This window comes from Portunus trituberculatus, chromosome 50, assembly GCF_017591435.1.
Source record: "Portunus trituberculatus isolate SZX2019 chromosome 50, ASM1759143v1, whole genome shotgun sequence".
In the NCBI taxonomy this organism is placed as follows: Eukaryota; Metazoa; Arthropoda; class Malacostraca; order Decapoda; family Portunidae; genus Portunus; species Portunus trituberculatus.
In genome coordinates, this window is record NC_059304.1 from 28738584 (window position 1) to 28760519 (window position 21936).

The window sequence follows — 21936 nt, forward strand, 5'->3', positions numbered from 1 at the left end:
GCCATACTTTTGGGTCTTCCACCATCCCGTTCTCTCCTTTTAACCTTTCTATTGTTTCTTTTTGCCTAATTTTTCCATTTATGAATCTATAGAACAATTTTGGTTGCTCCTTACATTTTTCGACAATGTCTTTTTCGAAGTTCTTTTCCTCTTCCTTCCTCACCTTAACATATTCATTTCTCGCTGCTTTGAAGTTTTCCTTATTTGCTGGATTCTATTTCTCCTCCACCTTTTCCATGCTCCATCTCTTTTCTCCTTTGCCTTAGCACACCTTGCATTAAACCAATCTTTCTTTCCTTCTTCTTTAGGTCTATATTTTGGGACATATTCCTGACTCCTGTTTTGTATATTTCCAAAAATAAGTTATATTTGTCTTGCATTGTCTCTGAGTTTTCCATCTCCTCCCAGTCTACGTTTTAAAATAGTTCTTGAGATTCTCAATATCAGCCTTTCTGTAATTTAATCGGTCTCCTTTGTATGAATCGTCTCTATCTTCCTTTCCTCTTCTATATCTATTTCTAATATTGCATGGTCACTCTTTCCCAATGGGCACTTATATCTTATATCATCATTCATTTGTATACCCCTTGTAAAAACTAGGTCCAATCTCGCTCGTCGTTTCCTCTGAATCTTGTGCATTCCTTTACTCTCTGGTCCATCATATTGTCTATCATTAGGTTCAAGAATCTTTCTCCCAGGCTTCTTCCCCATACCACTTTCATAATTTTCCCAGTCCACTTCTTTACAGTTGAAATCTCCTACTAATAACACTTTTCTCCTTTCTTTAACGATTCTCGTTAGACTCCTTATTGTGTCATCTATCATGTCTTTATATTCTTGATTGGTCCATGAATTTGTTTTTGGTGGCACATATGTTACAATGATTGTTATCTTTTTTATTAATATGCATCTTAATATACAATACTTCTGCTTTTCCTTCCCCACATTCCATTTCATTTATCACTATCTCCTTCCTTAACATAATCATGACTCCTCCTCCTCCTTTGCCCACTCTGTCTCTTCTCCATACATTATACCTATTATCCAAGTCTATTTTGATTGCTTTATTTAGTTTTGTTTCAGCCAGGCATACAATATCTGGATTTTTTTTCTTTATGTAATCTCTTAATTCTAGTTTACTTGATAAAACCCCGTCTATGTTCGTATACATCATTTTTAGTCTTTTGCCTTTATCATTTTTAGTTAAATTTGTTCCACTTTTTTCTCTTCCTTCTCGTTTATATACCATTTCCTTATCCTGTCTACTAGAATTCTCCAAAAAAATGCCTGCTCGTGTGGCCCCGTCTCCATATCTACACTTATCCAATTTTTCTTTAAAACTATGCACACTCGTTGCTGACACCACTTCTTCCTGTTCCACGTCTCAACACATCTTTGTGAGAAACTATATTTTTTTACATCTCTCAGACATCTTTCCTTTTTCAGCTTTTTACTATGCGATCTTGTGCTCTGAATATCACATTCTTCTCTCAGGATCAGTTTCTCATTATCCACTTGGTCCATTCCGTTGATCAATTTATAAACTTGTATCAGATCTCCTCTCTCCCTTCTCTGTTCCAGGGTTGGTAGATCCATAGCTTTTAGTCTCTCCTCATATGTCATCCCTTCAAATTCTGGAACCATTCTTGTAGCCATTTTTTGTAGTGTCACCAACTTCCTTATGTGTTTCTTTTTTTATTAGGGGTCCACACTACTCCTGCATATTCCAATCTGGGTTTTTACAAGATGTTTTTGTGTTTGCTTGTGTGTGTATCACCCGAAGCTTATCTTGTGGATATATATATATATATATATATATATATATATATATATATATATATATATATATATATATATATATATATATAGAGAGAGAGAGAGAGAGAGAGAGAGAGAGAGAGAGAGAGAGGTGCTAATTCCTACTACTGCATCTCTCCCTACTTTCTTTCCCCCTCTTCACTCTTGTCCTTGTCTCTGTTGGGGGAGAGAGTAGGTGAGGTCACAAACCAATCGGTGCTCGTTTTATGGAAGAGGTTGACAGATATGTGTCCATCCGTATAGTGGAAAATGAAAAGTAAAAAAATCGTCAGTTTATTTTGGTCGATTCCCCTGAACTTTTTGCGATGACTGTACTGTAGTAGCATACATCTCTGTATGTTTATGTATTTCATTTCTTTCAACTTGAATGCAAATTTCAAATGTTTAATGCCTGTTTTCATTTTACAGATTATTGGTCTTCTGAATGCCTTCACACCCCAAAAATCTCTGGATGAATTCCAGGATGTATACTTAGTGATGGAATTAATGGATGCCAACCTATGCCAGGTGATTCAGATGGACCTTGACCATGAACGTATGTCTTATCTTCTCTACCAGATGCTGTGTGGCATCAAGCACCTCCATTCTGCTGGAATTATTCACAGGGTCAGTGATCTTGAAAGATTGTTTTTGTATTTTTCATACTTTTTTTTTATCCAACAAGTCATTTGACTAAAAATACTTATTATACTTATCACATTTATCTGTTTGCATATTATTATGTACTGTTGACCCTCACTAACTCAGACTAAAAAGGGGAAAGGGTTGGTCCGACAAATGCAAATGTCCAACTTGCACGAATTCCTCCCCTCCCTCCACACACAGTTCAATAAATGAAGGGAAAGTTCCACTAGAGTGGAAGAAAGCCAACGTAATACTGATATTTAAAGGAGGAAAGGCAACTGAACCACTAAAGTTGCTAAACTACAGACTAGTGTCATTTCCAAGTGTTGTAGGGAAGTTATGTGAAATAATTATCAAAGAAAAATGGGTTAGATTTCTAGAGGAGTAGCAAGTCATATCAAACAGACAATTTGGGTTCAGGACAGGACAGTCATGTGTATCAAACTTATTAAGCCTTGACTCAAGAGTTATTGCAGGACTTGAAAACAGAGATGGATGGGTAGACCTGGACATTAAAAAGGCTTTTGATGAAGTCCCGCATGGAAGACTTCTTTGGAAACTAGAGTACGTAGGAGGACTGTGTGAAACCTTGCTCGAATGGACAAGAAATTATTTAAAGGATAGGGAAATTGAGAATTGTGATCAGAGATACATACTCATCTTGGGATAAAGTATCTAGCAGAGTACCACAAGGGTCAATGTTAGACCCCATTATGTTTCAAGTATATGTAAACGACATTCACTTTGGGATAAACAGTTATATCAATTTATTCGCTGATGATGCAAAGTTGCTAAAGTTATCAAAACCAGAGAAGACTGTCTGCTGTTGCAGGAAGATTTAAACAAGATGTATGAATGGAGCAAGAAGTGGAAATTGGTGTTTAATGCCAAGAAATGCCTCATAATGGAACTAGGAAAGAGTAAGAGAAGACCAATATGGAACTATTTCATGGGAGAGGTAAAATATCTTGGAGTGATCATACAAGAAAATCTGAGCCCTGATAAACACATAAGCAAGATATTTGGACTATCATATAAGATGTTGAGTAATATAAGAATGGCACTTCATAACATGGATAAAGATATGATGAAAAAAAATCATCACAAGCATGATATGCCCAAGGCTGGAATATGCAGCAGTGGTATGGTCTTCGAGCTCTAAAAATGATATCAGAAAATTGGAAAGGATACAGAAAATTGCTATAAAGATGGTGCCAGAATTAAAGGACCTCACATATGAAGAACGACTGAAGGAAATGGGACTGCCAACTTTACATGATAAAGAGAACGCGGGAACCTAATAACAATGTATAAGATAGTAAATAATATTGAAAAGATAGACAAAGAAGACCTGGTGCTGTTGACGGAAGAAGATGGAAGGACAAGAGGACATGAAAAGAAGATCAGGATGAGGCAGTGTGTGAAGGATATTGGAAAATACAGTTTTCCACATAGAATGGTGGAAAAATGGAATGCATTGGATAATGGAATTGTCACAGCACATAGTGTGCATAACTTTAAAGAAAAACTAGATAAATGGAGATATGGAGACAGGACACTATGAGCCCCTGTACAACTAGGTAAATACACACACACACACACACACACACTGGAGAGACAGAAAGTGAAAAGCAGGAGGAGGAGTATTGATCATGACTTGAGAGAATATATATGTAGAAGAGATACAGTCTGGAAATGGACTGGCAGAGGTTTTAAGTATAACAATAAGGATGTCAGTAAACCCACAGTTGTGGACTTGAAGTATTTAATTTATTCTGGACGTTTCGAAGGCCACTACCTTCATCTTCAGCAGTACAAGGTAGAATGAAAAATACAAGTGAACTGAACCAGGAGAAAGGGGAGGGACAGAGGATGAGAGTAATGTGGCACAGTGTGATTGGCCAACCCCACCTGTGAGCTCCACCCTACTCAAACCCTATCAGGACCTAACCTGTCTTTACCACTAATCCCTAGATCTGGTAGGGATTTAGTTACCAGTGTCCTCATTAATGGATCTAGCTTAAACATGTCTTCATTTAGATTATAATTCTTATGGTTCTGTATACACACTGATTCAAAAATCTTGAGTTTTTTTAAATTGTTACATTTGAATAACATTTAGCTAGAATCCCAATCAATTGAGTGGTCATTATCAAAAGCATGGATAAAATTGGCATTATTAGTGTGACAATTCCTTACACTTCTCTTGTGTTCTTTTAACCTCACATCCAAGGATCTGTTATTTTTTGTTAAGTGGCTCAGTGTTAAATTTGTCATCACATGTGTTATCAGAAATTGAAAAACAAGTGTTACAATTGGATTTATCTTTCTCTCTGAAACCAGGTAAAGATATTGCTGTTGATTTTGTTTTGTCCGTGTGTAATGGTAAATTTAACTTTCCATGTCTTAATGGTTTTATTATCAATGGTTTCTTAGATCATTTTAATTCTTATGATTCCATACCTAAAAGATTCAGGCTAGCCTTAGAAAATCTAAAGAAAATCAAATCCATACTAATAACCAAAGCAGACAAAAGTAATACTGTTGTGATTATGGACAAGAACAATTACAAAGAAAAAATGCAAGAAATGTTAAGTGATGTTTCCACATACGAGAAGATCACATCCTCCCCTTTGCAACGCCTCTCTACTCAGTTCAACCGTAGAGTAAGATAATTGCTAAATAAGGTTTCAAATATCGATGCCAATTTGTTCATGCAAATTAACCCTAAACTTCCACACATATATGGCCTACCTAAAACTCACAAAACTAATATTCCTCTTAGACCAATTGTTTCATATTGTGGATTATTTGGCAATAAACTATCCAAATTTCTTGCCAACAAATTATCACTGCTTGTTGGTTGCATATCAAGAATTCCTCTGATTTTATCGAAAAATTAAGTTCTGTTTCTCTCACTAACGGTAAAATGGTGAGCTTTGATGTAGATTCTTTATTAACTAAAGTCCCTTTGGATGATGTCTTGGCCTTTTTAAGTAAAAAATTGCCATCATACAACTTGGATTTAGGTATGCCAGTTGATATCTTTATTGAACTCATTAAGTTGTGTCACAACCAATGCCTTTTCCTTTGGGAAAAATAATTTTTTCATGCAATGCTTTGGAAATAGTATGGGCTCTCCCTTGTCCCCGATTTTAAGTAATTTATATATGGAATATATATACAAGAGGGTAGGGGGCCATAGGGTTCTCCTGTCTCCATAGTAAATAAGTTTGTGGATCATACAGACAGAAAACATGGAGAGCGAAATGGAACTGAGTGGTGCAGCCAGATGTATGTCACAATCAAAACAAATGCCACCGAGTGAAAATCTGCAATTTATTGAAACACCTATAAGACTCAGGAGATTGACTGAGGATAATATAGATAAATAATTTTTTGCATTTATAGATGAAAAAGGAAATATGAGGAGGTTGATCAACATAGAAAGAGAATCAAGGTACTTGAAGGAAGTCATTTGGAGTTTAATGGGGGCCGCTGATGTACAGTGGAACTATGCGTGCTTTGGGGTCCGAGGGTCTCCAAGCGCATGGGTTCGAATCCTGTCCACGGTCTGAGTGTAGGTTAGGCTTCCTCACTCGGGGCAATGGTTTCATAGCGGGTGGGCTTTGAGATAGGAGGTACCCCAAAAAGTATCCCTTTTAGCCCATAAATTCCTGTGAAAAGTCCACATGGTATATATAAAAAAAAAAAAAAAAAAGACAGACTGACAACGGAAAACAGAGAGCTGAGATTGAGATTAGTCGAATGTGAGAAAGTCAATATAATGAATCAAGGATTAAAGGAGGAGTTACAAGAGATAAAGAAACAAAATGATGTACTAAAAGTTACATGTCAAGACTATGAAATTTTCTTTAAGCAGCTTATAGGAAAAAGTAAAGGTTGGGATTGAGGACAGGGTGGAAGGTGGATTGGGTGAAAGCAAGCTGAAGGAATTATGAAATTTCAGCATGGAAACAAGAACAAGAAGAGGAAAAAATAAAATATTCAGAGTTAGTAAAGAGACAAATTCAGGAAAAAACAAAAGACACTGTAATACAAGTAAGTGGTACAATGGAACCATGCGTGCTTTGGGGTCCGAGTGCACAGGTTCAAATCCTGTCCATGGTCTGAGTGTAGGTTGGGGTTCCTCACTTAGGGCAACAGTTTCCCAGCAGGTGGGCTTTGAGATAGGAGGTGCCCTAAAAAGTATCCCCTTTAGCCCATAAATTCCAGTGAAAAGTCCACATGGTATAGAAAAAAAAAAATTACAGTGTCTTTGAATTTTATTAAGCAAATCACCTCTGCTAGAAGGGAGCTTTAACATAAGGTACGCTTTGCCGTTTCGCACCACCGGACTTCAACCCTTAAAATCAGGGGAGCTGACTAAATTTCCATCTGCTACAGCAGGGAAAAAAACGCTTAAGGCCTTTTTTCCTTATAAAAGCGGTAAGTCTCACGTACAGGCAACCCCCGTTTAACGAAGGTTCACACAACGAAATTTCGCTATAACGAAGGTTTCGATTTACTACCATCTGCTCGTTTAACGAACACCAAACTCGCTTTAACGAAGTTTTATCCAGGTAATTTTTTCCAAATTTGAAAGCCCCACCGTATCATGCAAGCTGACAGGCTTTTGAATACACCAGGAGCTGCTGGTACTAAGGCCTGCCTCAGGAGAAATCTGAGACACCTGTAGAATAAAGATCAAGATCAAGCCTCTCATGGACAACACAGGTGCTGCCGATACAGAGGCCTGACTCAGAAGAAATTCTGTGTCACCTGTAGCATCAAGATCAAGATCAAGATCATGCGCACCACTCACTCCCCAGTCAAAACATAACAGCGTCACCAGCAGCTCATCTTCCCTAGTTCAACTTACCACCAAAACACCCTGCAATGTGACCTAACGTTCCTAAGAACACCAGGAAGTGTCTTACTCTCGAAGTGAAGCTGGGTATTATTCACAGACAAGAGAGAGGCCAGAAAACTAATAACATTGCTTGCCACCATCTTGACTCCATCAGCAAGTCAGCAGACTCTATTAAGAAGGCTGGTGAGACCATATCTTACTTGCAAGCTAAAAGAACCACCTGAACTCGTGACTCTACAATGGATAAAATGGAAAGCCTTGTGGAAATGTGGTACATAAGTTTTGTATGCGGTACCATGATGCACACTTTGTTTACATTCCACAGGTTGCTGGTTAGTGTATTTCCCGTTTCACTCTCCCTCCCTTCATAAAGTTAAGATCATCAACATTATAAAGTTACGTACATACATACATTAGTGTACATTATAATGACTTAAATTAAACTACCTAAATGTTTAACTTCATAATTTTTACTTTCATTAAACCTTTTACTGTACTATGATGCACTCTTGCTTTGTTTACTCTCAATGGAAGTTCAAATCAGGGGTTAAACTTGTTATAATCGGTTCGCTTAACGAAGTTTCGCTTAAAGAAGTGTTTTTTTAGGAACGTAACCCCTTCGTTAAGCGGAGGTTGCTTGTACTTCATTAATTTTACGTCAGCAAATCACACCTCTGCTAGAGATCGCTTTGCCCATAAGGTTTTGAAGCCATGTGGGTGTCGTACTACAAAAAATGGGAATTAAGTACAGATGGGAGAGTGGAGAAATAAGACAACCAGGAACCAAACCCCAATATAGTAACAAAATTACATAGCCATGTAACAGTTTACTATAAATATAACACTTCCAGCCTAAACAGGACTTACAGACTAGTGCAGAACAGCATCTTGGAAAGGGTCATGGACTGGAATGATCTCCTTGTTGTAATACTTGGCAGAGGTGGCTTCCCTAGACCACCCAGCCTTTGCCATGATGTGCTTAATTGGTACAGCCATGGCCTTGGCTTTTGATACTGCTGCAGGGCGAACACTGCCAGCCAAATGCTTGTCAGTGTCCACACCCGACATATTAAGCACTGTCCTAATCCATCTCGTAACAGTGTCTTTCGTCACATGTTTGTGTGGCTTAATAAAGCTAAGGAGTAATTTCCCATTCTTCTGATTCTCAACACTTCTGAACTCTTCTGTTCTAGCAATGTACAGTTTCAAAGTTTCTTACACACACAATCTTTTGTCTGTAGAGTATGCTTGAAAGGTCACAAACTGCACATTGAACTTTGGTTGACATTGTTTAATGTTTTCTCCCTAACCAAACACAAACAGAATCCTGTCTGATACAAATATCCCTTAGCAATAACCAGTGTAGGGTTTGTACTCTGGCACCTTGCGTTAGTGCCATTAACATCACAAGCTTAGCGGTAGGTCCTTTAGGGAGAGGGAGCACAAAGGTTCCATGGCATGCAGACGCTGGAGCACCTGCTGGATGTACCAAGTTTCCGCATATCTTGATGACGACGGCCTCAAGTTAAAAACTCCCCTCAAGAACCTGTTGACAAGAGGATGGTTTCCTGCTCTGCAGCCATCCACAATAATCCTCAGTGAGGTGAGATAGCTCCTTGCAGTATTGACTGAGGTATAACCCACACCTCTGTGGAAAGTGACAGACAGGAAATTCACATCAGTTACAGTGGGAGTCAGGGGATCGATGTTCCAGCTATTGCAAAAGTATAGCCACCTGTTGACATGTGGCTGATACTGCCTTGCAGTCTCAGGTCTCCAGGAGGCCATGATGATGTCTGCATCTGCTGTAGAAATGCCTCTATCTCGCAGGTGTTGCCGGACAAGAGACAAGCCGTCAGGCGGTTGTGTTGCAGGATTGGGTGTTCCTCCTCCGTCGATGGTTGATGCAATACATGTGCCCCCCACGGAATTAACTGTGGTTCCTTTATGAGCAAAGTGAGGAGAGTCCCCATCCATGGCTGGGACAGCAACAGTGGCAACACCATCCACCCCCTTGCTGACTCCGTTCGAATTTCCTGTAGGCATGTGGTAATCAGAGCAAAGGGTGGAAAAATATAGTTTAGGTCAAACTGTTACCATCGTATGGAAAAGGCATCAAAATGTTCTGCATCTGGGTCAGGTTTCCAGGAGCAGAAACAAGGCACTCGTTTGTTCAATCTGGAAGCAAAGAGATCAGTGCTCAGAACTCCAAAGATCTCGCAAAGGTCCCTAAAAATTCCTTCATTCAACATCCACTCATGCCTGTCATTAAATGTTCAAGATGCAGTGTCCGCCATGAGATTAACTTTACCTTGTACATGAGAACAGGTAAGCCAGACATCATTCACTGCACACCAATCCCAAAGTTCAAGGCATATGTCATTACACAATGAAGATTTTGTGTTGCCCATTTCATTGACATAGTTGACCGCTGTCGGGCTATCACAAAACACCCGAACATGTCGTCCTTTGATCAGATGTGCAAATGAGTGCACTGCCAGGAAGATGGCCTTGAGTTCTTTTGCGTTGATGTGTAAGTCAGTTTCCGTTAAGGACCATCTCACATTAACTTGTTGTTTATTAAGGTGGCCACCCCAACCTAAATTTGACGCATCAGTATACAAGTCTAGTTCCGTACCTTTCCGAAAAATCTGTCTCTTTTGCATTGCAATGTGAGATAACCACCAATGCAAATCCAACTTCATTTCATGAGTGACAGCCATCTATTTTTCAAAATTTCCTTTTTCTTCCTTTAAAGCTGCAATCTTAGCAGATTCCAACCTCCTGTAATGCAGTTTCCCCATCTCTGCTGCTGGAATGACTGCAACTAAGAGCCTGATGACTGGTCACCTTCTGGATTTTTGCTCTCACTATGAAACAATTCCTCACAGTTTTGCACTATTTTGAGTTTCCTCCGCTCAGGTAATGTCACTGTCATAGTCTCTGAGTCTATAATGTTCCTAAATACTCCAAGCGTGTTGTGGGTACCAATACCGATTTGCCATCATTAATACAGAAACCTAATTTCCTGAGCAAGTCAACAGTGGCATGCACACTCTCACAACATCCATCAAAAGTACTGTGACAAATATGAGTATCATCAATGAAACTCGTGATGATATGTCCCTTCTCTCTTAGTACAGCAAAAACTGGCTTCATTAATTTAGTGAACAGACGGGGACCTTCTGCAACTCCGTTAGGGAGACAAGTGAGCTGATAAATTTTCCTTTGCCATTTAAAGCACAGAAACAATTGTTGCTCTTCAGCTATTTTGACTGAATAGTAGGCATGTTGTAGATCAACAGAGGCCATGTAAGCATCTCTGTTAACAAGACAAATCGCCTGTTCAAAGTTTTTCATTTTGAAGTGTTTGTAATTGATGTATTCATTAAATTTTTCTAGGTTAAGGATCATTTTAAAACCATCTTCCTTAATTCATTCTTAAGAAAATAGGGGAAAGAATTTGCCCTTCCTGTCTCTGTGTTTCTTTGATAACCTTAAGATCTAACAGCTGTACAATTTCCTGGCAAACAAATCTCTTTTCCTCTTCACTGAATACATATTCAACTTCCTCAGCAAATAAGGGACCAATGTTAGCAACATTAATGTAAAGATGGCAATGTTCAATAATATTTAAAATATTTGGATCAGTGGTAATGTCATGCCACTCATGCACAAAATTGTGAAGTCTGCCAGCTTGGAATTGATGACTCCCCTCAGTTATTGCCGGGGATTGTGACTCCGGCCTCGGGAGTATTTTGCCTCCGAACCTTGCCGTGAGAAGGTTTGCTGGTGCTCGCTCCGGTGTTCAAATGTCTGTTGACCATATAAGTGGAACCTGGACATAAAACCTTTGTATGGCATTTTTCCAGAAGAGCCTCTAAACTTGCCAGCACCGAACTTCCACGTAGGGAGTGGTTTCTTCGTCGCAATCTTACTCCTTAACTTTTCAGACTCCTCAATGTGCTTAGCAGATTGCAAGACATCATTACCAAACAGAAGACGAGTCATGGGCACCTTGTCTGAACACAGGTTAGCATACTTCTGGTTGATTTTGCGCTTGATGATGAACCGGCGTGCCAAGTTGTTTTTATGATTAGAATTACCCAGTAGTGCAAGAGCACCATTAAGCATGCCCACTTCATTGGCTATATCTGGCTGCCCAGTCTGGGTAATTTTGTCTAGGACTGTCAGGGACTTTGCCAAAATTTTGGCAGCCTTGATAATGTCTTTACCGACGTCTTTCATATGGAAGTTGGCTTTCTTGGCATCAGTTTTCAGTGCATCCAAAACTTCGAGTTAAAGTCCATCGGTGCCAAAGCATGACAGTTGTCCGGTCTCTTGGCAGCAACATCATCCAAAATCTCTTTGTACTCCTCCTCTCGCAAGCCGTTGTCAAACACATGGTTAACCATATAGTGGACGTGCTTGTCAATGCCACCAGACACCTCATCCACAGGAGCATAAGCCATGGCGCACTGCAGGAGAACACTGTCAGGCTGCATGTCGTCTTGAGAGTCACTGTCCTCACTAGAAATACAATGCTCGGCTTGAGAAAAACCAGAAAACCCAGCTGGTGAGCTCGAGGGAGGCACCTCCTGGCCAGCTGGTCTAATGTTTACACCGTCTGGTGCCACAGTCATCAGCACCACAGCTAGGGCCCAATCTCCTCTCTTCCTTTAATTTGTTCAAATCACTACGTAATGGTGCAGGGCAGAGCATTTGCCTCATCCCTTGAGGTAGAAGGCAAGGAGAGAGTGTGTTGGGTAGCAGATTCATCACCATTACCAGAGGCGTAACCCTGGGGATGTTTATATGCACCCTTAGTACCTTCCCACTGGGAAGAGTTGCTCCTGGACCCTTTCCCATGCAAGGAACATTTTCCTCACATGCCTTCCATGGTCAGAATTAAACGGATCATGGGTGGTGTTGCAGCCAGCCCCAAAACACATCACAGGCTGTGGCAAAGCCTTTCTGGTCCAGAAGGATCACAGGAAGAAGGCTGCCAAACTCATAGGTGTAGGACGTCTGGTCAGCGTGAAGTCAACTCAGCAACTGGTGGTGCGAAGCAGCAAAGCATATCTCATGGGCAAAGTGACCTCTAGCAGAGGTGTGATTTGCTGATGTAAAATTGAGGAGAAAGAAGATATAGTGCATGATACGGTGGATAAGAGGAAATATTTTGTGATTATGGGGATGAAGGAAAAATCCAAGTAAGTTCATGGGAGAACGTGAAGTGAGAGAATTGGCCAAAATTATTATAAGACAGGTCCAGGACAGCACACAGGAGCTGGATGAGGAGGTGGAGGAAGTGATTAGGTTTGGAAGGTTTAGTTGGGTGGGGTTAGGAGACCAATGAAAGTGAGAATGAAATCCCAAGTGGCAGTGGAGGAAATTATGACAAGGAAAGAGAAGCTGGCTGATGATACTGAACAAAAAGATATTTGGATGAAAAGAGATGTGAACTTAGAGGAGAGGGAAAAGAGAAAGTGCTAGAAATGAAGCTAAGGAAAATAAAACGAGAAAAGGACGGAGATTGAGGAGATTTTCTATTGGAGGGTTCTGAATATGAGACTAAAGAAGTGGTATCTACAGAAGAAGGAAGAGATTGTGGAGGAGGCAAGAAATGTAGATGGATTGTTATTCAGCACCTTGGAGGTTATGGATTATTTGAAAGAGAAAATCCTGGATGTAATGTGCATTATTGAAACAAAACTAGAGCAGAGATCCATGTTAATTTTAAGGGAGAGGGACATAATAGCTGGAGAAGAGACAGGAAGGGTAAAGGGGGAGGAGGAGTGCTAATAATGGTTCATGATAATATATGTGTGGAGGATGTGCAATATGGTGAGGGCAGGGTGGAAGTAATGAGAGTAGCAATGAAAACAAAGGAATTGGGTAAAAGGAAAATCATAGTTACATATGTGCCACCTACGACAAATACATGGGGAATTGAGGAACATAAAGATATGCAAAGAGAGGTGATTAAGTGCTTAGATAATATGTTGAGAAGAGATGAAAATACTTTTAGTTGGAGACTTTATCTGTAAAAAAAAAATAAACTGGAGAGAGAGATGGAAGTGATGAAAAATGCTGGACAGTGGAGTGAAGAAGTGTTACAGTTGTCTATGGTAAATACAATGGACCAGTGGGTGGAGGAGTCAACAAGGTACAGAGGGGAAGAAGAACCATCATTACTTGACCTAGTATTCACTAAGAAACCAGAGCCCCCTCCCAGCATACAATACCTCAGTCCAATGGGAAGAAATGATCATGTGACATTAGAACTGGAAATACAGGAGGAGGATGGAATAAGTTACAGAGATGACTACAAAAAAGAGAGATTAAATTATGCAAGGGCAGATTTTTAAAAATTAAGGAACTTTTTTTCTGACATTGAATGGAGAAACATTATGTATGATAGGACAATACAGGCAACCCCTGCTTAAACGAAGGGGTTACGTTCCTTATAAAAACTCTTCGTTAAGCGAAACTTCGTTAAGCGAACCGATTATAATAAGTTTAACCCCTGACTTGAACTTCCATTGAGAGTAAACAAAGCGAGAGTGCATCATAGTACAGTAAGCCCCCACATTTAGCGATCCTATTAGTCTGCCAAAACCATCGCTAAATTGGAATTTCGCCAAATTTTAATACTACTTTAAATAGGGAAAAATACCAATCAGTCTTTCGTCTGCCCAAAGTCCCCATTTGGAGTCCCCATTTACAGCTGCAACATCGCCACCTTCATGAGAATCAGCATCCCCCGAACCACTAGTGGAGGCTATGGTGATAGCGAAACTCGCTAAACAGCGAGGATGGGAGCACAAAAAATGAGTTCACACGCTGGATTAACACACACAATAGCTCAAGTGTCAAGTGGGAATGCTGGAGGCACTGTGGGGCTGACGTCACGGCCAAACAGACACGCGATTGGCTCAGAGCGAGCGGGAGGCGGGACAGTGTAGCGCGGTACATTCGCTAAACTTGAGGGCTTGGCCTTTTTCCAGAAAGTGGCTAAATTACTGTACAGTGAAAGGTTTAATGAAAGTAAAAATTATGAAGTTAAACATTTAGACAGTTTAATTTAAGTCATTATAATGTACACTAATGTATGTATGTACACTTAACCCTCGGCTATCGCGCCCAATTGGGGCCAAAATAGCCGCGCCCGCGCCATAGCCGAAAACACGATAGCCGAATCGATCTTGGCGGGAAGGCGGTTTTGGCCAATGAGCGCTCAGATATCCCATGATGTCATGGCTGGGCGCGCGATAGCAGGCATCTGAGGTCGCGATAATGAAATTTTAGTAGCTTTTCATGGGTGCGTGATAGCAATAAAACGCGATAGCTGAAGTCACGATAGCCGAGGGTTGACTGTACATAACTTTATAATGTTGATGATCTTAAATTTATGATGGGAGGGAGAGTGAAACAGGAAAGACACTAACCGGCAACCTGTGGAATGTAAACAAAGGGCACATCATTGTATCACATACAAAACTTATGTACCACATTTCCACAAGGCTTTCCATTTTATCAATTGTAGAGTCACGAGCTCAGGTGGTTCTTTTAGCTTGCAAGGAAGATATGGTCTCACCAGCCTTCTTAATAGAGTGTGCTGACTTGAAAATAGTAGAGACAGTAGATGGAGTGAAGATGGTGGCAAGCAATGCTATTAGTTATCTTACCTTTCCCGTGTCTCTGAATAATATCCAGCTTCACTTCGAGAGTAACAGACTTCCTGGTCTTCTTAGCAACTCTAGGCGACATTGCAGGGCGTTTTGGTGGTAAGTTGTGCGTGGGAAGACGAGCTGCTGCTGACGCTGTTAATGTGTGCGTGTTGTCCACGAGAGGCGCTGGTGTATTCAAAAGCCTGTCAGCTTGTGTGATACGGCGATGCTTTCAAACTTGGAAAAAATTACCTGGATAAAACTTCATTAAAGTGAGTTTGGTGTTCATTAAACGAGTAGATGGTAGTAAAATAAAACCTTCGTTGTAGCGAAATTTCATTGTGTGAACCTTCGTTAAGCAGGAGTTGCCTGTACAAGGAAAATATGAAATCACCTGGAGGATTCTTTTAATAGTTCAGGTGCTACCATCTTTCACCAAGATCATGCCCCAGCCCACACTACACATAGTGTTACTCAGTGGCTTAAAGACTGTCATATACCTTACATAGCAGACTGGCCAGGCAATAGTCCTGATATTAATGCAATTGAAAACCTGTGGAACTACATTAAACGAGATGTGCAAAGTAAAGATACCAGTTCTGTGCCCAAGCTCTAGGCAGCCATTTGCCAGTCCTGGGCTAGTGTAACCCCTGCACAGCTTGGCAAGTACACCACTTCCATTCCAAACCATCTTCGTGAGATCAACGCACATAAAGGCCATCCATAAAAGTATTAGATGTAAGGAATGAGGTTTTGTTCATGGATTTATGACTCGTTCATTCTCCTCATCACTCATTCTTGCTAACCGTTCATACTTCCTTGTCGAGCACTGTATATATATATATATATATATATATATATATATATATATATATATATATATATATATATATATATATATATATATAGGCAACCCCCGTTTAACGAAAGTTCACAACGAAATTTCGCTATAACGAAGGTTTCATTTTAGTACCATCTGCTCGTTTAACGAACATCAAACTCACTTTAACGAAATTTTAACCAGGTAATTTTTTTCCAAATTTGAAAGCCCCACTGTATCATGCAAGCTGACAGGCTTTTGAATACAACAGGAGCTGCTGGTACTAAGGCCTGCCTCAGGAGAAATCCTGAGACACCTATAGAATAAAGATCAAGATCAAGCCTCTCGTGGACAACACAGGCTCTGCCGATACAAAGGCCTGACTCAGAAGAAATTGTCACCTGTAGCATCAAGATCAAGATCAAGATCACACGCACCACTCACTGCCTAGTCAAAACATAACAGCGTCACCAGCAGCTCATCTTCCCTAGTTCAACTTACCACCAAAACGCCCTGCATTGTGGCCTAACGTTCCTAAGAAGACCAGGCACACACACACACACACACGGGACACCGTCGATGGCGGATGTGGTCGCTGAGCTCAGAGCAATCATCTCTAATTCTACAGTTACCATTGCCTAAGAGTAACCAAGGTGGGAAAGGAGCTTGTAATGTTTGTCCCGTCTCCATATAGTCATGTTAACTGTTGATTAGCAAAATAATGTCCAGGAAGGTGAATATAAACTGTAGCCTGCGTTTGAGCCATCAGCTGGTTTGTTTACATCTGCGCAACATGGCGGCCGTGAACTCGAAAGATGAATCAGACTTCACAGGATTTCAAGGAATAATGGAGAAGAGCGTTTATGTGAAGAAAATTCTGGAGTTGGAAGGTAAAATTGAAAAACTGTTTGAAAAGTATGGGGGCCTGGAAACGAGTTATGACAATGTAATGAAAGAGTGTGCCGATATGAAGAAAGAAAATGCAGTACTGAAAGAGGAAGTTAAGTTAATTAAAGTGAATTGCGACAAATGTGGAGAATCTTTAGGAAAAGTGATGGAGAAGCAGGCTGAATGGAAAAAAAGTCAGGAAGTGGAAAGAAAGGAGGTAAATTACAAAGTTGCAAGTCTGGAAAAGGAAATCAAAGAGTCTGGGAGAAAACTTTGGGCCTTGCTGAAATTATAGATCAACAGATCATAGAAGAGAAGATTGCTGAGAAAGTGGTGAAGGTTATTAAGTCAAATGAGACATTGGTGAGGAAACTGTAGACAAAAGAGATGTGTGGTGATATTTGGTGTGGAGGAGGATAAGACACCGAGTAAAATGGAGAGAGAAAAACATAAAAAGGTGATAAATAATATCATTAATGTGGTGCAGGAGGAGGAAAAGACCTAGTACAAGAAATAGAGGACTTCCATAGAATTGGAAAGTTCACAGGAGAAGGTATGAGGCCAATAAGAATCAAACTTAAGTCACAAAAGGATGTAGATGAATTGGTGGAGAAGTCATGGAGGCTAGCCCAGCAGGAAACAACAAGGAAGATTTGGTTGAGAAGAGATCTCGGTGAAAAGGAAGAGAAATGTTAAATGAGTTGAGAAAGGAGGCTTTGAAAAAAATGAAGAGAGGACAGAAGAGGAGAAGAAAGAGTTTTCTGGAGAATCTTGGATATGAGACTGAGGAAGTGGTTCATAACCCAGAAAAGTACAGCAAGAAAGGACTAAAGAAACTTACGTATGAGCGGAATGTAATGTATTCCAACATAAATGGAGTGATATCGGGATTTTAGAACTCAACGATTACTTGAGGACAAGAACCCAGATATTGTGGGTCTTACTGAAACAAAACTGAGAGAGGAGAAGACCTGATGATGGTTGGAGAAGGAAATATAATGTTTGGAAAAGAAATAGAGTAGGTAAGATGGGAGGAGGAGTGATGTTGCTGGTTAAAAAGATATAAAGGTGGATCAAGTGAAAGAAGGTATGGGAAAGGCAGAAGTGCTAAAGATCAGAGCAGAAACTAATGAAGGAAAAAGAGGCACTACATAGTGGTGTACGTACCACCTAAGACAAATGCATGGTCAGTACAGGAATATGAAGAAATGATAAGTGATACAGGAACATGTCTGGAAGAAATGTTGGGTGGCTGTGAACGAACTATAATGATGGGAGATTTTAATTGTAAAGAGGTGTGTTGGGAGGACTGGTCAATGGAAGGATCAGAGACAACATGGGAAATACACTATTGACACTGGCAATGGAAAATGTGTTAACTCAGTGGGTCAAAGAAGATACTAGGTTTGGAGGAGAGGAGCATCGTCAAGACTGGACTTGGTCTTTAGTACAGAGCCAATGGTCATTGAGGAGATGAGGGTGGAGTGCCCTTTAGCAAAGAGTGATCATGCAGTTTTGGAGTTCAAGGTGATAGATGAAGAGAAATCTAGAAGAAATGAAGAATATAAAGTGGGAAGATGGAATTATGCCAAGACAGATTTTGGAAACCTAAAGAAATTCTTTCAAGAGACAAATTGGATGAAATTCAAGAGTGCTAAGGAGCAAATGAAAAGTGGAAGGAATTTATAAAAATATACAAAGAAGGTGAGAAAAATTTGTACCAATAAGACAACATAGAAGTTGGAAAGCAGGACTGGTTTAACGATAGATGTGAAAAGGCTAGAACAAGAAAAGAGGATGCATGGAAGAGGTGGAGAAGGAAAAGACGGATTAAGCAGTGGGAAAGTTACAAAAGAGCAAGAAATGAATATGTGTTGATTAGAAGAGAAGAAAGAAAGAAACAAGAAAAGGATATAATTGATAAATGTAAAGACCAACCAAGGCTTTTTACAGACATGTGAACAACAACATCAAAAATAGAAAGTATTGAAAGTTTAGAAGTAAATGGAGTATGCAGTGAAGATCCCAGGAAATGGCAGAGGCTATGAATGGATGCTTTCGGAAGGTATTCACAAAGGAGACTGCTTTTGACAAACCACTGGTAATGGAACAGAAAGGGATTATGAAGGAGTTTCAAGTAACTGTGGAGGAGATCAAGAATATGATGGGGAGTTTAGAAGTGAGAAAAGCTGTGGGACCTGATGGGGTATCAGGATGGATTTTAAGAGAATGCAGGAGCAACTGGCAGAAAAAGTTTGTGAAGTAATTGATGCCTCATTAAGGGAAGGTGTAGTGCCCCAAGACTGGAAAAGAGCTAACATTGTCCCAATCTATAAATCAGGTAACAAAGAGACCCATTGAACTATAGACCAGTGTCACTTACAAGTGTGGTAGCTAAGATGTGTGAGAGGGTGGTGAAGAATAGATGGACAGACTTCTTGGAGAAAAATGACATACTTTGTGAGTGTCAATTTGGTTTTAGAAAAGGGCGTTCATGCGACAAACCTGATATGTTACTATTCGAGGGTGATAGATGTAATACAGGAAAGAGATGGTTGGGCTGATGGAATATATCTGGATTTAAAAAGGCCTTTGATAAGGTACCACACGGAGACTGATCTGGAAACTTGAAATGGTAGGAGGAGTGCATGGCAGTTTACTAAAATGGATGGAAGACTTTTGGTAGGAAGAGAAATGAGAACAATAATTAAGGACAGACCATCAGAATGGGGCTTGGTGGAGAGTGGAGTTCCACAGGGATCAGTGTTGGCACCAGTAATGTTCGCGGTCTACATAAATGACATGGTGGATGGGGTGTCCAGTTATGTGAGCCTATTTGCAGACGATGCAAAATTGTTAAGAAAAGTGAGATGTGACAAAGATTGCGAACTACTCCAGGAAGACTTGGACAGAATATGGAAATGGAGCTGTACATGGCAAATGGAGTTCAACACGACAAAATGCAAGAAAATAGAGTTTGGCAAGAGTGAAAGAAGAATCAGGAGTATGTACAAGATAGGAAATGAAGACATAAAACCAGTCATGAAGAAAAAGACCTTGGGGTGACAATTACCAATGACCTATCGCCAGAGAGACATATAAACAAAATAATTGGAGAAGTATTGAACTTATTGAGGAACATAAGAGTGGCGTTCGTATATTTAGATGAAGAAATGATGAAGAAAATAATTACTGCAATGATAAGACCGAGGCTTGAATATGCAACAATACAGTGGGCTCGAACTTAAAGAAACACATAAGGAAACTAGAGAAAGTACAGAGGGCTGCAACAAAAATGGTGCCTGACTTAAGAGATTTGACTTATGAAGACAGACTGAAAAGAATGCAACTTCCGACCCTGGAAAACAGAAGAAAGGGAGACCTGATAGCAATATACAGAGTGATGATTGGCATGGAAAAATGGATAGGGAAGATCTGTGTATGTGGAATGAAAGAATGTCGAGAGGGCATGGGAAAAAACTAAAATGGCCACTTATAGGAGAGATGTGAAAAATATAGCTTCCCTCATAGAAGGGTGGAAGCATGGAATAGTTTAGACGTGGAAGTGGTCAGCGCAAGGAATATTCATGATTTTAAGAAAAAGCTGGACATTAATAGATATGGAGACGGGACAACACGAGCATAGCTCTTTTCCGTATGTTACAATTAGGTAAATACAATTAGGTAAATACACACACACACACACACACACAACTGCAATGATAAGACCGAGGCTTGAATATGCAACAATACAGTGGGCTCGAACTTAAAGAAACACATAAGGAAACTAGAGAAAGTACAGAGGGCTGCAACAAAATGGTGCCTGACTTAAGAGATTTGACTTATGAAGACAGACTGAAAAGAATGCAACTTCCAACCCTGGAAAACAGAAGAAAGGGAGACCTGATAGCAATATACAGAGTGATGATTGGCATGGAAAAAATGGATAGGGAAGATCTGTGTATGTGGAATGGAAGAATGTCGAGGGCATGGGAAAAAACTAAAATGGCCACTTATAGGAGAGATGTGAAAAATATAGCTTCCCTCATAGAAGGGTGGAAGCATGGAATAGTTTAGGCGTGGAAGTGGTCAGCAAGGAATATTCATGATTTTAAGAAAAAGCTGGACATTAATAGATATGGAGCGGGACAACACGAGCATAGCTCTTTTCCGTATGTTACAATTAGGTAAATACAATTAGGTAAATACACACTACACAACTTCGCATCATCCATAAACAAATTAATATAACTGTTTACTCCCTCTGGCATGTCATTAATATATACCAGGAAAAGTATTGGTGCCAGCACTGAGCCTTGTGGGACTCCACTCTCCACCACCAACCAGTCCGACCTTGCATCCCTTATTACCGTTCTCATCTCCCTCCATCTCAAGTAGTTTTCCATCCACTTTAACACTTTTCCTTTCAGTCCTCCATAAATCTCTACTTTCCATAACAGTCTCGTGAGGTACCTTGTCAAAAGCTTTCTTTAAATCCAAATATACACAGTCCATCCATCCCTCTCTCTCTGTATTTTGTCAACCACTCTTGAATAAAAGCTCAGTAGATTTGTTACACATGACCTCCCTTTCCTGAAGCCAAATTGATGATCCGATAATAACTTATGATCCTCCAGGAACCGTATCCAATATTTCTTTATCACCCTCTCACAAATCTTACCGACCACACTTGTTAGAGACACAGGTCTATAGTTAAGAGGCTCTTCCTTACTGCCTCCCTTATAAATGGGCACCACTTCAGCTCTCTTCCACTCTACTGGTACTTCCCTGTTTCTAATGAACACCTTATAATATCATATAATGGATCAATCAATTCTTCTCTACACTCCTTCAATAATTTTCCTGAAACTTCATCTGGTCCCATCGCTTTATCATCTTTAAGTTCCTCCAACATTTTATATAACTCCTTTTAGGTATCTTAATGTCATCCATGTGCACATTTCCTTGTACATTCTGTGGCTTTACAAACATTGTTTCTTCAGTAAATACTTGCTGAAACCTATTATTTAGCAATTCCGCTATATTCTTAGGGTCATCTACTATCCCTTGCTCTCCTTTTAATCTTTCAATGGACTCTCTCTTTTAAGTTTACCATTTATGAACCTGTAAAACAATTTTGGATGTTCCTTACTCTTGTCTACAATATCTTTTCAAATTTTCTTTCTTCCTCCTCCTTACCCTCACATACTCATTTCTGCCACTCTATAATTCTCCTTATT

At 39.9% G+C, this 21936-nt stretch overlaps 1 protein-coding gene across 1 annotated transcript in view; it reads left to right on the forward strand.

Moving 5' to 3' along the window:
- LOC123500119 (stress-activated protein kinase JNK-like) overlaps positions 1-21936 on the forward strand; it is a 546161-nt gene that overhangs the window by 340987 nt on the left and 183238 nt on the right. Inside the window, 1 exon segment of the mRNA XM_045248784.1 lies at positions 2227-2424. Within this exon segment, the coding sequence (XP_045104719.1) occupies positions 2227-2424 (198 nt within the window).